Consider the following 17,179-nt stretch of genomic DNA (forward strand, 5'->3'; position numbering starts at 1 on the left):
TACACAGGGTGTTACAAATATAATATTGCACATAATTACTATTAAAACATTGTTACATTCCTGCGAAAGTCCAACAACACATATTTAACAAAGATAATACCGATAATTTGAAATGAATTCTTTCAAAAGAGACGCTTATAAAATTTTCGCATGTTTTTCAATAATATTAAATAGTAAAATATGTACTTGTGTATGAAGTAATAGCTCATGTCAGTTATTACACTTCGATTTAAATTTAAAGTTAGTTAGCTCCGTTAAAATTTGTTTCACAAAGAATAAGAATACTCTTTCCAAAATATAATTTCGGTTATTCATTTAATCCTTTTAGATACATGTTGGTGTAACAAAACTTATTGTTGATAGAGCTATCTCCATAACCAGTTCGGTTGTCGAATTATCCGGCAAGAAATGCTGCTTTCCCTCAAAATCAATATTTTGTTCTCTCAACAAAAATATTTTCTGTAGTATTGCCAGCGCAAACAATAGTTTTAATTTACAATTAATTATAATCTCAATCTCTAGACCTTAGGCAACTGAAACGATACGAGTATTATCCCAAAGATGTACCGATTTTATGTTGATAATTTTAGATTTAGAGCTTCCATGAATAAGCAAATATCATAATCATAGATCCCTTGATATAAAGGCATTAGGGTTAACGAACTTGTCGACCTTCTAGCAAAATAATCTGCGGCAACTAAGTCAATGGAACAGGAGCCTTTCTTCGCTTTATGGCCTCATTTATATAGGGAAATACGTACCAATTTTAGAACTCAAAGTGATTAGAGATTGACCTATATAATTTTCATACTACTATATTTAAGCTAAGTTTCCGATATGATGTCAACAGTAATTTATTATTCCAGTTTACGAACGTGCAATGCTACAGTTCATTCGTTTAACTGTTTTATCTTTTGTAAGTAGTTGTTCTGCTATAAACAAAATCTCTTAAAATATGGGCTTTCAAAGTGTTCTTATATTACCGCGCGGTCTTCAGAAAACGTAAAGCAGGACTTTCTTATGTGTTGATATACATACATACATATATTTAAATATCTGCATTTATAAAAGTTTCTCAAATTTGCAAAACCCTTGTTTATTTTTAAATTATTTAAGACTTAATTTTTTTTTACAGAACTCGAAAATCAAACGGGTCGTTAAAGTTTCGAAGTAAAACTGTACTCTCACGAAAATGAAAAAATTCACATTCAAGGGAGTCCTTGATGGTTTTCGACAAAGCGTGCAACCACAGGTTTTCCGACAGGAGCAGGAAATACCGGAAAATTTAAAGGCGGAACATTTTTCACTTAAAAGGGTAATTATAGTTCTTATATTTTTTGTAAGCATAATCTAAAACTTGGGTTGCAATTGAAAATAGTTATATAATGAAATGTTGTAGCTGGCGTTTGTTTTATTTGGTAGCAGTGATTGAAACTATCATAAGACACACGCGGCTATTACATTTTTTTGTTATCAACGCAATTGTAGATTGCTTGTGTTTGTTTGCAAATAACGATAGTTCGCTTAAAACAATTTGTAATTATTTTAATTAAAATGATTATTGAACGGATATGAATATTAAAAGAAAAGTTTATCAGTGTGTCAGAAAAAATAATTTTGAAAAAAGAAATAAATACTTATTTTAGTGAAATTTATTAAGTTACTATATACTGAGCTTAATTTATTTGTTCTTCTGAGGTTTACATACATACACCACACCATCTCATTCGCCAATTTCTTGCACCAAGTCCCTTTTCATATACCGTGAAAAGGTTACCTACATATATTCGTTAATTCTTATATGTTCTTTATTTCTCACTTGCTTATACGTATTCAGTCCAAAGTATTTAGCACTTGCTTGCCAAATCTTGATTCTAAACTAGCTTTCAAGGTATCCTTGACTTTTTTCGGTGATTGATACACAAATTTGTCTTATCCTTGCTCACGCAATATATTACTGTTGTATCCAATTAGGATAAATAGCTACGATGCTGTAGTGCCATTCTGTCAAATATTATAGTTGAGCGGTTTACTTGAAAAAATATTGCTCATATGGATAGCTGGAAAATATATACAAGTAGTACATATCGTCATCTAAAATGCAAAATAATATAATATATAAAAATATTCGAAATTAAGTTTTTAGTTTATTCCGATTCCCTACATTATATTTCATATAGGGTTAAGCTTCTGATATCAGATAACGGGGTTTTCAATGGCTACGCTACAAAAATAGATCACTAGGGACAGCAAACCACGCCATATTTTTTCCACTCTTTCGACATTTCGCTTCAGTAAGGTTTGTCATTTCATCAAGGAAAGATATGCGATCCAACAACGAGTCGAAATTATTAAAATTTAGTACCGAGGTCCTATGTGCCACTTAGGAACTACGAGAATATATATATGTATATATATATAGGTGCGAAATCCAATGTCAGTGGCCTTAACTTTAAGAGCGGGCTTTTCAATAAGGTCGATACAAAATATTTTTTTTTTTAATAAAATAAAAGGATGGCGCCACAAGCCAAACAGCGAATGTCACAACCGATTTATTGAAAACCAAAAATGACCTAGTCAATTGGCCGCCTCTGTCGAGCGATTTGACGCCGTTAGACTATTTCCTGTGGGGCTACGTGAAGTCTATGGTCTATGCCAACAAGTCAGAGACGATTGTTGAACTTAGTACGAATATCGAACGTGAAATTGCAGCACTATCGGCCGATTTATGCTTGAAAACATGCGAAAATTTGGTTCAGCGTCTGGACTTCTGCAAGCGTGCCTTTGGTGGCCATGCAAAAGAAATCGAGTTCAATACGTAATGGCATCGAATCTACTTTCACAGGAATAAAAATATCTCAAACCGTTTTTGTTTTATTAAAAAAAAATTGTAGCGCTCTTATTGAAAAACCCGTTATAACCAAGTTATATTCAAAATTATTTTTTTATTTTAAATGAGTTTCAGTGAGCTTATGAAAGGGATGAACGTGTTTCAGCCTGAAACTATGTATATAAATAAAAAGTTTGCTAAATGTATGGTAAAATTATTTTTATATTACGCGCCTTGGACTATGTGTCTTGACTGTTTTAAATTACGTACGGCATATGGCTGACTGTTGTTTTCTTGTTGTTATAAAGAAAACCTCAATATTTTTGAACAACTTCAATCTCATGTTTTATATAATTTCTCTACTCAGATTAAAATATATAACCAAAACAAATTGATTTCAGACTTTTCGGCACGGATTTCCCTACTCCCCAACTGCATTCGCTTTTGACCCCGTGCAGAGACTTCTAGTGATTGGAGATAAATCTGGGTTCATTCGGATGTATGTGGATTTGGTTATGCACTTTAGATTATTTATAATTATGTATTACTCAAAATAGACTTGGACGTCCAGGTGTAGATGCTCATGCGAAACACGAAGGCGAGTCGGATTGTGCAGTAATATTTGTAGAATTTCTGATCAATGAGGGTGCTTTTGTAACAGTTACAGCGGATGACACATTACATTTGTGGAGTATACGACAGAAAACACCTCAAGTAGTTCAGAGTCTCAAATTTCAAAGAGAGAGGTTAGATTATTAATTTATGATTAAAAGAATGATGTTGATATATATTTTTGGAATTTTTAATATTTTCAGGGTAACATGCCTTCACTTACCTGTTGGAAGCAAATGGCTATACGTTGGAACAGAAAGGGGCAATATACATGTGGTACATGTGGAAACATTTAGCCTTAGTGGCTACATAATAAACTGGAACAAGGCTATTGAAGTGTAAGACTCATTAAGGGGTTAGGAGTAGTCAGAGGCACGAAAAAATTAGAATTTTCAGTATTTTTTTTTTGCTACTAAATCATGTTATTTTACAAGAGTAGTAATATGGCATTATTATATAATGTGTTGACTGGAAGTCACGAAAATTTAATTTCCAAAAATATAGTTGTTTTTGTTGACCCTGTTCCAAAAAATGGTACTTGCGGTGACAACTATGAGTCCTTGGAGATACATCTAAAAACAATCGGACAAAAAAAATTAGTTTTATAAATAGATAAACTCGGGCCTGAAGGATTTGGTTTTTTTTTCAAAAATTAACAAAATGGCGGCCTCAAGAAATTTTTTCTAAATTTTTGGGAAAAAATCAACAGTTAATTAGTCTTAAAAAATCGAAATTTTTGAAAAACAAAAAATCCTTCGATCAGGCCCGAGTATATTATGTATTCTAAAAGCTGTAAAATGTCATTAAAATCTACTGAGCGATTTTCGAGTTACAGTTGTCACCGATTCAAAAAACATAGTTTTGAGAAAAACGCGTTTAAAGTTTCACACTAGCGCTTTGAAGTGCCCGAGCTTTGTTTGTTATTTGTCGTATAACTCAAAAACTAATTATCGGATCAACGTGAAATTTTCAGAGAATAGATATTACACTTAACGAAAATGCAAAAAGGGGCTTCCTAAGATAACGTCGATGATTTAAGCATTTAAAAATATTAGCTTCAACTTAAATATATATTATTATCTTTAAATATCAAAACATACTTTTTTCCGAAATATTTTGGATTAAACTAAACTCTAGCGCTATAAAATGTTTTTTTTTTTTTTAATAATTAACGGTCTCATCTAGTGTGAAATATTTTTTTTTATATTTTGATAGGCTTATCTTAGATACATCAAAAAATAACATACATACTAAAATTTTGAATTGAAATCTCAAACAGTACTTCCCTTCTAACGTGTAGCCATTTAGGTCAAGCAGCTCCGTCAGTTTATATTTAATTTTCTCAAAACTATATTTTTCAAATATGTTTGGTTGATTACCCGATTATAAATGATCCATTACTGCGCACCACTACATTAATGTTTTTACCCTGGATATCTTATGTTTTTAAGCGCCCAACGAATTCATTTATGAAAATATCAAATATACTTTTGTTTTTTTTAATTATTGCATTTTACATATTTTTATCCGTTATTTAAATGTCAATTATCAATCATAGTTAGTAATGAAATTTATTTCTTCAATCTTGATAAGGATAGATATATAGACATAATGTCCAATTTTACTCAATGCAAATTTGAATTTGTCATTGGAATATTGTTTTAATTACTTTTGTAGAAACTTCCGAACCTTAGTAAGGAAAAATGGTAGATTATTTAATGATTCTCAAATACGGCAATTAATGAATGGAACATATTTCATCAAGCTTACTTTAAAAGAGATTGTACAACTGGAAAATTATAAAAGGAATGTTCATTAAAAGAATTTATTGAAACTGACACTATAAATATTTCTGTTATTTGGTTGTATGTTTTCAGTTTTTTTTATTATATACTGGAAATGACCATTTAAAAATGAAACAAAATTATTGATAGTTTCATGAATTATTAAAACAAATATAGCAAAATCGATCTTTTATCTACTACATGTTCTGTATTCAGTTCTCTATACAATGACCTACCAGTTTTTTGAACTTTTCTTTCTTATGGATAATAACTGGAAGTTTTAGGTTTATATAGCTGTCCAAAATTTACATTTTGTATTTTTTTTGCTAGGTGGTATTAAAATAAAATAGGATAAAAGTTTGGAACAAAAATAGAATTAAATAATTTATTTGTGTTTAAATATTTTTAGAGTTCGAACTAGTCATCCTGGTGCTGTGATTGCGTTATGTGATAATCCCATAGATGCAAACAAGGTGCGTTAAACAAATTTATATGTGAGTGGAAACAATTATTTTTATATTGCTTACAGCTACTTATTGCTTTTGAATGTGGTCTTCTTGTGCTGTGGGACTTAAAAAGTAAATGTGCGGAATTTCGTTGGCAAGCTGCCGAACCAGTTAAATCGGTAGCTTGGCACTATGAAGGCAAATACTTTGTTTCCTCTCATACGGATGGTTCCATATGTACATGGCCAACCAGACCTGTAGCAAAACCTCAATCGGTTATTTGCCCTCACGGTAAGTAAAATTATTGTGCTATTTAAGATGATTAAAATATTCTTTATATAATCCCATAACTAAATAAATCAACAATCTGCGAACAATTTTTATGCAATTGTGAGTATCAGCGCAATTCATATCTTTTCTAAGGATGCAATTTTAGTTTTAAACGTTTTTAATATACAGCTTCCCAGTTATCAAAAACTACATATTTCGCCATCCGTCTAATGGAAGCTTATTCGATTTTCTTTTATTACTATTTTACGATTCGAATAAATTTGATACAGCTTTTGTTAAAATATTTTCAGTTAAAAGTTCCAAATTTCCAAGGACACTACTAAATAACTTAATTTCCAAAATATAAATAATACAATTGTAAACTCGAAAAATTAGAGTACTTTTTAAAAATAAATTTCGGAAAACTAAAACGAAACAACAATTATTTTATCATTTTTGAAATGTTTGAGGTTCAGGTTGCATATATTTGATACTCATATACTTGACTGCTTATTATTAATCGTTTTTTTTTACACAGCTAAAGTTTCCAAGGAAGGCACACTAGAAAAATGTAAACCTATTTATAAAGTTGATTTAAAAACTTCTCAAATGGGGTGAGTTTTTTTTAATTAAATATTTGATAAAATTTAATATACATTAAAAATGTACATATGCCAATTTTTTCAGTGACACATTTACAATATTTTCTGGTGGAATGCCTACTGAGAAAAGTTCTAAATCAAACTGTATAACTGTTATGGTGGGGAAATCAACAACTGTCTTGGAAATGGAACACGCTGTCGTAGACTTTATTATTCTTTGCGAGAATCCTTGGTTATGCGGTAAGTGATTTATATAAATTAGATACCATATTTACCAGGATTAAAATAACCTTATCAAATAACAATAACCTTTATTACTTTTCATTTTTTCGTTATTGTTGAATATTTTGAATAAAAATAAAAAAATTTCGTCTCTTACTATAGAAATTTAAATTCATATAATTTTAATATCAGTATTGATTTTTCTTCACTAGCATTGACATGTGTCCCGTATAAGAGTTAGTAAGGGTAGAGATTTTGAAAACTAGATACATTTTAATAGTCGTAGTATGTATAATCCAAAACTTGCAGGATAAAAAAATCGTCTAAGTATCTAATTAAAAATCTTTCGGTTATTCCATTTGTACGCTGAAAATATCTCCTTACCAAGAATTCTTATGTATACAATTTATATATGTATATGTATATATGTATATATGTACATATATTCTAATTCGTATTAATTCGTGAACGGGAATGTGAATGAATAATGGTATTCCCTAAAATGTGTTATTTTTCCCCTAGTAGTTAACCAACTTGATTCTTTGTTGTCCCGGAACTTTACGTAGTTAATTTACATAATGCTTAACTAAAAAGTACAATATCACTACAACCCTTAGAATTATAAGTGCCATCGCTGCGCCTTTAAAAACTGTCAAGCAACAGCACATGTATATAGACAATTGGAACCTTTATTACCACTAATTGGCTCGAGAAAATTTATTTACGTTAGAACAACTTCTTCGTTCTGGTTATTATAATAGGTTAAAGTCCTACTTGACCAGATTGGTCTCCCCTTCTTCCTATATGATTTTTATTTCCTTAAACTAAAAGGGTGTGCTTGGCCATTAAAAATACAGTTACAATAATAAGTTTATTTATAATTCTAGGGATAAATATAATTAATTAAAATTAACTATATCGAAAATTTCTGCTTTTACAGCTTATACTTATATACTTAGCAGCTATGACTTTTATTTAAGTATTTTATAACACCAAATCGGATATAATATATTTTCTGATATTTAGAAAATTTTGAAATTTTTTTTGGTTAATTACAGTATTATAGAAAATTATATAAAACCGAATTATATGACTTTTTAGTCTAAATAAGTGTTGCGTTTTATTGCTTGATTTACTAGAAACCCAAGAGCCCTATGCGATAGCAGTACTTCTACAATATGACTTAGTTTTAATAGACTTACTCACGCCCGGTTTTCCATGTTTCGAATCGCCTTATCCCATGGACTTACATGAATCACCTGTTACATGTTGCACCTATTTAACTGATTGTCCTTCGGATTTGGTTCCTGCTTTTTATTCCGTAAGAATTTTTGCTGACATTTACTGTAACTACTTAGATGATGTACCAGTATTTATAAAAGCGGCTTTTAGACAAAAAGTTGAATAGATTTTAATGACACATTGTCTCATTGCTTTTGGGCAGATAATAAAAAAATAGCTGTAGTAAAGTTAAAGCTATGAAATGTCTTAATTTTGTAAACATGAGTTGTCTACAGACAGTGCTGATAAAATTGAACGAAATTAGTGTTAAAGAAGTAAGGAAGGGATCATTTTATACTCTTGCAACTTGCTGGAATTCAAACCAGGGAAATATTTAAGGAGTAAATCGTCAAGCAGAGGATCGGAATCTAAGAAACTTGATACACATATATACTCTATATAACTCATACACTTGCCGACAAATTCGGCATAAGATTTGTTAGAAAAACGAAAGTACCTACATAACCACACCACTCACATGGAGTAAAGTCAGTCGGATGTTCGAAAATCCTGCTAGTGGTTATAAGGGGGCTAGGTCAAGTTTTCGCTGAAATTTATCCATTTTAGGCACAAAGATACCCCGTCATGAATAAAACACGTTCTCCCAATTTCATTTAGATAACTCAAATATTGGCTGATATATTCAACATAAAGTGACCTGGAAGTTCGAAAATCTTTATATTAGGTATATGGGGGCTCAGGAAGTATTGGCCCAATTTTTGACACATAGGCATACTATTGTGAGAGTAGGATTATCCCAACATTTCAATTATATATCTCACACATTGATCGATATTTTCGGTCGAAAGTCAACTATAGATACTGGTGTCCACATGGTTAGATTTGTACAATTTTGGGTCAAAAGGTGCCATACTTAATTATTACTGCAAAATTTTATTCCATTATATTGTATTAATTACATCTTGGTTTGTGTACTGGAAAGTGAAAGAATCGAATGGAATTTCGAATTGTGTAATATGGGAAGTATGCGTGGTTGTAGTCCGACTTTGCATATTTTAACCCTATAACATAGGAATGTTAGAAAAATGATACGTACTAAATTTAGTCGAAATCGGTTGGTCGGGTCCCGAGATATAGGATATCACCAAAAAGTGGGCAGTGCGACGTCCATTGTCCAACTTTCACACCGGCTCTCATGCGCCCATCTACGAACTCTAAATTTTTTTTTTGTACTAAGGAACTTACATACCAAGTTTCATATCGAGGTATCTCAATTTTTACTCAAGTTACAGCTTGTACGGACGGATGGGCGGATGGACAGACAGATATATATATATATACATATATTTAAATGGTCAGGATGACGCAAAAAGTTGAAATCCGGTTGACTGTCGGGATATACATATATATATATATATTTCGTTTAGTTTTAGGTGATACGTTACAGTTAGGTAAACAAAACAATAATACTCTGTAGGAATTGGTTGCAAGAGTATAAAAAGTGTCGTTATTATACGCTGGTACATCTTGTGTTTTACACAATAACTTTTTTATTAACAAAGAAAAAAATATTTCAATAGGTTGGTCGCACCACAACTAGTAAGAAAACTGGTTTTTCTGAACGAGAGTGGCCAATTAGTGGCGGGGAATGGTTTCCCGCATCGTGCAGTTATTCGGAAATCGTAATCACAGGACATCAAGATGGCACATTAAAATTTTGGGATTCGGGTGCAGGAACTCTGCAAGTATGTATAATTGTAGACATTTTTGATATGATTTCTTTTATATAATTATAATTCTAGATCCTGTATAAATTGAAAACTGCAAAAGTTTTTGAAAAGCCGAAAAATTCGCACTCAGATAGTGGTAACGATAATCCACTTGCCATACAGCATATATATCTATGTTCCGAATCACGTCGATTATGTGTAGCTGGTGCTGTGGGACAAGTTATCTTGTTTAAATTTCGAAAAGTTGAATCAACGTCTGAGGTTTTGACGTTAGAGATTCCTATACTTTATGAAAATTTCGACGATATTTATGGTACGAGTCCGGAGTGTGATTTTATACCACATCAAGTTCAAAAAACCGAATCAAGTGATTCTGATAAGGTAAATTTTATGTGTGCGTAATTCTTATTATTATTATGAAAATAAATAAGATATAAACCAAATGTATGATAACTTTCGATACATGTAAATTTATAAATATATTTTATTATGATTTTAGAGGATCATTTTTGTTTCTGCAATATATTTTTATACATTATTTACATTTAAATTTTTCTCCGTGAGAAATTTTTTTTGTATTATTTGATGCAAACTATTGGAATTTTCAAAATTAAGTAAAAGTACCTTTAAACATTTGCGTATACGAATAAAAGCATTTAATTATTAAAATAATCAGTAAGTCTAAAGTTTACGATTTTTTCTCAGCTTTCCAATGGGATATTCGTTGAACTAATTCAACTAATTTTTAAAACAAAATGTGCAACTTTATAAACAAATAATTTGGAACTATTTTTAATCTGTCCGTCCGTCCCTGCGTCCATATGAAAACATTTATTTATTTGTGGAGATAACCACGAGATTTGACACGGATTAAATAAATTCCTGTATGAACTCTTATGTAATTGTGATTATTTCGGTGCAGTTCTTGTTTTTTTCTTTAAAAATTAATAGTGTACGATCTTATTGAAAGTTGTGACATAATGTCAAAAATAAACATTTCATTTCAGTTTTATATAGTTCTCTATGTTTTATCGTTCGTGTGAAAAATTTAAATAAAAAAATAAGAAAATTGTAAGATTTAGGAACATTATCAAAACATAACGTTCTAAATAAGTTATTTATATTTATAATTGAATTAACTAATTTTTATGTATTTTTAATTACTTGCAGGCCGACTGTTTGTTGAAAGTTAAAATAGGCTCACAACGAAAACCCCCCGGGTTTCAATCGCAACTAGTTTGTCTGACTACTGGTCCAAACAGAAGAAATGTCCAAGTCACATCCTTATGCATTAACTCCAGTTATGGACTGTAAGTGATACTTTTGAAATACAAAATATTAGTGATTGCGTATTTTCGAGTATAATAGCGCAAGTATAGTTGCCGTTCGGCAAGCATATACCAAATTATTAATTATGAGTGGATATCAAGGCCTGGGATAGTATTTGGTAATTCTTAATTGCGCCGAATTAAGTTAAAAAATGTGTGAAAATGTAGTTGAGAGTACAAAACAAAAAAATCTTAAATGTATTGCGTGTATAATAATACCATTTTATAACACAACTCGCGTTGGTATGGCAATATTATGCATTAAATACTAATAAAATAAGTTATATAATTCTTGAAAATATCACATACGAAGAAGGGCGAAAACGGATAAGAATTCAAGGAATTGTACTTCATTTACTACCCCGTCTGCGAAATTTATAGAATTATAGCTATGCTATTGCTACCGCTCTCACTTTGACGGGAGCCGTAGCAGAGTCATAGCAGAACAACGAAAAAGTATGTGCTCTGCTCCGAGTTTTGTCAGGTGAAAAACTACATCAGTAGCAGTAGCAAAAAATTGAGAGCGATATGATACGAGTATGAGCTAATTAAATTTTTCATGTGCTAAAACTTTCGCATGTGTTTGTTGTTTTCTGTTTTTGGTATTTCCTGTCATATTTATTGTTTCTGAATAAAATATTATTATTAAATTTTTTGTATAAATTCATTTTATTATGAGGCTTAATACACATTTAAATTATAAATTTACATAAAGATATTCATACAAGGTGTGTTCCAAAGTAAACAGGACTTTTTGAATGTAGTACCCCCTGGTGGCGCTATCTATATGACGACTGATTCATTAGAATCTGCTATCTTTATCGATTGGAAGTGAAGTTATTGCGTTTTAAGTGTCAGTATGTTTGTGTTATCGATGCGAAAATGAGCTTCGAACAAAGAACCAACATTAAATTTTGTTTTAAAACTGGTGAAACTTTTACCGAAATGTTTCAATTGATGAAACAAGTTTATGACGGTGATTGCCTATCCCGTAGCAGAGTGCACGAGTGGTTTCAACGTTTTCAAAGTGGTCGTAAGGACATAAATGACGATCAACATGTGGGCCAATCAAAATCCATGATCATCTGAAATTCCATTGAAATTGTGCGTGAATTCATCAAAAATCAGCCGAAATCATCATTGAAATTCATGGAAATGGAATTGAACATCTCCAATACATCGATTTATCGTATTTTCACCGCACATTTGTGCTTACGAAAGGTGTGTGCACGGTTTGTTCCGCACAAATTGACTGACGACCAAAAATTGCTCAGAATTCAAAATTCGGAAGACGATTATTTGACCAAAAATCACATTTTAACCATTAACCGGTGATCACTGATAAGGCACCGTGGACTTCTTCCTTTTTGGAAAAATGCATTTGCCCATGAAAGGAAAGCGTTATACAGACGTAGAGACCATTCAAAAGGCTTGCACCGGCATACTGGCGGCCAAAAATCTGTATTGAAGCAGAAGAGATTCTTTTGAATAAAATAAATTGATTTTGCCGAAAAAAACATTCTGTTTTTTAAAGTCCTGTTTACTTTGGAATGCACCTTGTAAATTAACATTGACTTATAAATTAATATGACCCAGATTTAATAATTAGTTACATCAAGTTTACTTCATAAATTCATCGTCTTCAAGGTCAATATAGGAATGTATTGTTTTAATAGTTATTTGATGGTCGATATCCAACCAAGGATGCATTTGCTTCCAGTATAATTGCTTGAGCTATTTGTAAAAGAATCGTTTCTGGCCACTCCTAAGTGAATGGCGATCAGAGAACTTCCCTCACTTGTGTGAACTTCTACACATGACTCCATCCTCCAAAGATTGAAATGTAAGTGTGCTCTTCCCAGTCCACAAAAGTGGAGACGGCATAATCTGCGCCAACTACCGTGGTAAGCCTCCTCCATCGTGTATAAGGTTCCATAGAACGTATTATGTGAAAGATTAAAGCCCATCGTCAACAAACTGATTGGACTTTATCAGTGTGGCTTTAGATCTGGCAAATCAGCAACTGACCAGATATTGACCATGCGCCAAATCTTGTATATAAAAGACCCGTGAAAAGGGAATCGATACGCACCACCTCTTCGTCGATTTCAAAGCTGCTTTTGACAGCACGAAAAGGAGTTGCCTTTATGCCGCGATGTCTGAATTTGGTATATCCGCAAAACTAATACGGCTGTGTAAACTTACGTTGAGCAACACCAAAAGCTGCGTCAGAATCGGGAAGGACCTCTCCGAGCTGTTTGACACCAAAGGAGGTTTCAGACAAGGCGACTCTCTTGCATGTGACTTTTTCAACCTACTTCTAGAGAAGAGAATTCGAGATGCAGAACTACACAGAAAAGGCACCATCTTCTGTAAGAGTGTACAGCTGCTGACGTATGCTGATGATATTGATATCATTGGCAATAGTGCCGTTAGTTCTGCTTTCTCCAGAATGGATAAGACAGCGAAGCAAATGGGTCTGGTGGTAAACGAGGGCAAGACGAAATATCTACTGTCAGTCCAAACAGTCGCACTCGTTTCTAGGCACCCACGTTACTGTTGCCAGTCATAACTTCGAAGTCATAGATAATTTCGTTTATCTTGGAACCAGAATCAACACCAACAATAACGTCAGCCTCGAAATCCAACGCAGAATATCTCTTTTCAACAGGTACTGCTTCGGTCTAACTAGGCAATTGAGAAGTAAAGTCCTCTCTCGACGAACAAAAACAAAACTTTATAAGTCACTCATTATTCCGGTAATGAGTCGACGTTACGAGTTTTCAAGAGAGAGGTTTTGCGAAAGATTTATCCTTTGCGCGTTGGCCATGGCGAATATCTCATTCGATGGAACGATGAGCTGTATGAGATACACATTGACATAGTTCAGCGAATTAAGAGACAGCGGCTACGCTGGCTAGGTCATGTTGTCCGAATGGACGAAAACACTCCATTCTGAAAGTATTCGACGCAGTACCCGCCGGGGGAAGCAGAGGAAGTAAAAGACCTCTACTCCATTGGAAAAACCAGATGGAGAAGGACCTGGCTTCGTTTGGAATCTCTAATTGGCGCCACATTACGAAAAGAAGAAACATTGGCGCGCTGTTGTTAATTTGGCTATAACGGTGTTAGCGGAATAAGACAAATATTTCATAAACCAAGCTCGTAGTTTATAAAATTTCTTTTTTCGAAGATCCAATTTTGACTTCTTTTATATCAACTTTTATAAGAGTTTGACCGAAAAATGATATAAACTATTGAAGTAAGAGGAGGAAAGAGTAGATCAGAAGAAGTTTAATTTCAAATGCAATAGTAAATAGAATTTAAAGGGTAACTAAAAAATAACTTTTTAACTCATGACTCAATTTACCTAAAAAAATGGTTTGGTCCAATACTAAATAATATAATAAGCTATAAAATAAGTACTTATTGTAATTTGTATATACTTAATTTCAGTATGGCATATGGAACTGAATATGGGCTTGTTGTTATTGACATTGTACAAAAAATTTGTTTGTTGAGTGTGGCGTGCCCTGACCTGTATGGCGCTAATGATCCTTACTCCAGAAATCCTAAAAGTCCAAAGAAAATTGAAAGTAAGGAAGAGCAAAGTCGGTCGCCTAGTTCAGATCAGGTAAGTGATATCCGTATCTCTAATTGATCATAAATTACAAAGTTATATTCTGTTTCCTAGTATAATAGTATAATTTTAAATTTTGTTTTTTTTTCACATAACATTGCTTATTAACGCGCAGTTAACGTATTTGTAGTTTAATATTATATGTTTTTTTGTTATTATTTGTTCGCAAACGATATTTTTATGGAAGAGTGTTGTAACCCTGATACATTTTTGAATTTTAGATTGTTTAGTGAATGTGGGAACGTATAAATCATAATTTCAGTCATTCAATATTTGGTCGCATGCACACAGAGAATCGTAGAGTATATACGCATAGCTTTAATGTTATGAGTATAGGTAGGATATTTAAATCAGCATTCACAATGGTGACGACTACTTGGCGTAATTATTCAAGTGAAATTTAATTTTTTTTTTAATAATTTAATAAAACTCCGTACAAGTAATAACAACAGTAAATGCATTTACAATTTAACACAGTAGGCGTAATTGTTACACAGATTAAAAAAAACTGAATATATTTTATTTTCTTGCTGGTCAGTAATTTGTGAATTCTGAAGGTATAAGCAGAAGCAATTCGAACAGCTAAGATTCAGTAAAATATTAAAATTATTGAATATCGAGTTGATTTTTTTTATTCGTGTTTGATTTGTTGTGAAACAACTTTTTTGTAGATATTATATATACATCAATGAAATCTGTTTAAATTCAGAACTATAAAAACTCAAAAAAATATGCTTTCGTTTGTAACGAATCTTCTTATACGAAAGAGAGAGGCAGGAAGTAGGGAGAGGGAGAAATAAAGCATTTACAGTTAAATCGTCTAAACACTTGACATTTTTTATATTATGTAGGTGCCATTACATTGAAGAAGCAACGTTTGGCAGATTTTTATTTGGTCTCATCGCATCAATGCTGCAATCCTGTTGCTAACTTGATACTCTGTTGCTGATGCTCAGCTGATAGTCCGCTGCAATATTGAAGCTTTTATTTCACGCAGATAAAGAAAGATATTTATTATATTTGTTTTGCTAGTGATGAGTAACAGAGTAACAATAATTTACCGCTAGAAGGTATGACGGGCAGTGTTGCTGGAATAAAATGTGATGTTTTTTTCATTAAAGGTAATACTGCTGCAATAAAATCATAACGAATACGATGCCCTATATTTTTCGTGTAAAGAAAATGTATTTTTTGTTTGCATATTAATAACGAAACAAAAAAATCGATGAAACTTTCGATTTAGAAGAGAAATCCAACATTATGCTTGGGGCAAAAGTCAAGAGGATATGTTATGTTCACAACTAATATCACTTTTAAGGACTTAATTTTTTTAAGTCAGTAATTGTTTACAACAATTTTCTTGCATTTTGAAGTGAATAAACTAATTATTCGATAATGCTTCAAACGAAAGAGTAACCATGATAATTGGAAATTATGGTATAAATTACATTTGTTCTTCGAAGTTCTTTGTGAGCAAAGGTAAAGCATAAAATTGTAATTTTACCTTACTTATTCATGAATTACAACACAAAATGTCAAATAATTGAGATGCTTTAGAAAAAAATAATACATACATACACAGCAATCTTCTTTAATGGGTAGGTGTAAAGAAAACAAAAAAATGGCAATAATTTTTTTATTTAATTCCATTTTGTTTTAAATGGATTCAACCTGAAGTACTCTTTAAACTCTCATTTAATATAAATATAATGTAAGTAACTGGGGTCCAACATGCTTGGCTAACTCCTTTGTTAACCACCGCCACCGGTACTACAATTTTGAAATAACAAACACTTACTAAATACTTTAAGCGCTTCAAGTGACGAATGTAATTTAAGCTTAAGGTAACTTCTCCATTTGCATATAAATATAGTGTTGTAGTTTCGAGATATAGACTGTAGGAAAAAAATCAAACACGAGTATTTTTATACTCTGCAACATGTTGTTACAGAGTATAATTCTTTTGTTCACCTAAAATTAATCTAGACAGAGTTCCAAAGTAAACAGGACTTTTTGAATCTACCGGCACCGTACGAGTCGAGACCTAAAAAATCTCGCATAGAGAAGTCAAAAGTGAATACAATGCTGATTTGTTTTTATGATTCCAAGGGTATTGTCCACAAAGAATATGCTCCACCCGGCCAAAACGTTAATGCGGTATTCTACCTTGGAGTATTGAAGCGTTTGGTGCGCCGTATTCGACGTGTTCGGCCCGAATATCGCGAAGATGAAAGTTGGCGTTTGTTGCACGATAATGCGCCGTCTCATCGATCGATGTTTGTGACCGATTATTTGACCAAAAATCACATTTTAACCATTAACCACTCCCCGTATTCACTTGATATGGCACCGTGCGACTTCTTCCTTTTTGGAAAAATGCATTTGCCCATGAAAGGAAAGAGTTATGCAGACGTAGATGCCATTCAAAAGGCTTGCACCGGCATACTGACGGCCATATCGGCCAACGAGCTAA

At 32.3% G+C, this 17,179-nt stretch overlaps 1 protein-coding gene across 4 annotated transcripts in view; it reads left to right on the plus strand.

The window, feature by feature from the left end:
- The window catches only part of LOC105222181 (syntaxin-binding protein 5), a 61,374-nt gene that overhangs the window by 6,110 nt on the left and 38,085 nt on the right, over positions 1-17,179 (plus strand). For all 4 annotated transcript variants that reach the window (XM_049454600.1, XM_049454603.1, XM_049454602.1 and 1 more), the window contains exons 2-14: positions 1,136-1,315; positions 3,232-3,329; positions 3,388-3,576; positions 3,646-3,780; positions 5,636-5,699; positions 5,756-5,963; positions 6,481-6,556; positions 6,630-6,784; positions 7,906-8,087; positions 9,589-9,753; positions 9,811-10,119; positions 10,909-11,048; positions 14,523-14,700. In XM_049454600.1, the coding sequence (XP_049310557.1) occupies positions 1,193-1,315; positions 3,232-3,329; positions 3,388-3,576; positions 3,646-3,780; positions 5,636-5,699; positions 5,756-5,963; positions 6,481-6,556; positions 6,630-6,784; positions 7,906-8,087; positions 9,589-9,753; positions 9,811-10,119; positions 10,909-11,048; positions 14,523-14,700 (2,022 nt within the window). In that variant the 5' untranslated portion in view covers positions 1,136-1,192. The remainder of the gene's footprint in view (positions 1-1,135; positions 1,316-3,231; positions 3,330-3,387; positions 3,577-3,645; positions 3,781-5,635; positions 5,700-5,755; positions 5,964-6,480; positions 6,557-6,629; positions 6,785-7,905; positions 8,088-9,588; positions 9,754-9,810; positions 10,120-10,908; positions 11,049-14,522; positions 14,701-17,179) is intronic.

The sequence above is a fragment of the Bactrocera dorsalis genome, chromosome 4, assembly GCF_023373825.1.
Source record: "Bactrocera dorsalis isolate Fly_Bdor chromosome 4, ASM2337382v1, whole genome shotgun sequence".
Classification (NCBI taxonomy): domain Eukaryota; kingdom Metazoa; phylum Arthropoda; class Insecta; order Diptera; family Tephritidae; genus Bactrocera; species Bactrocera dorsalis.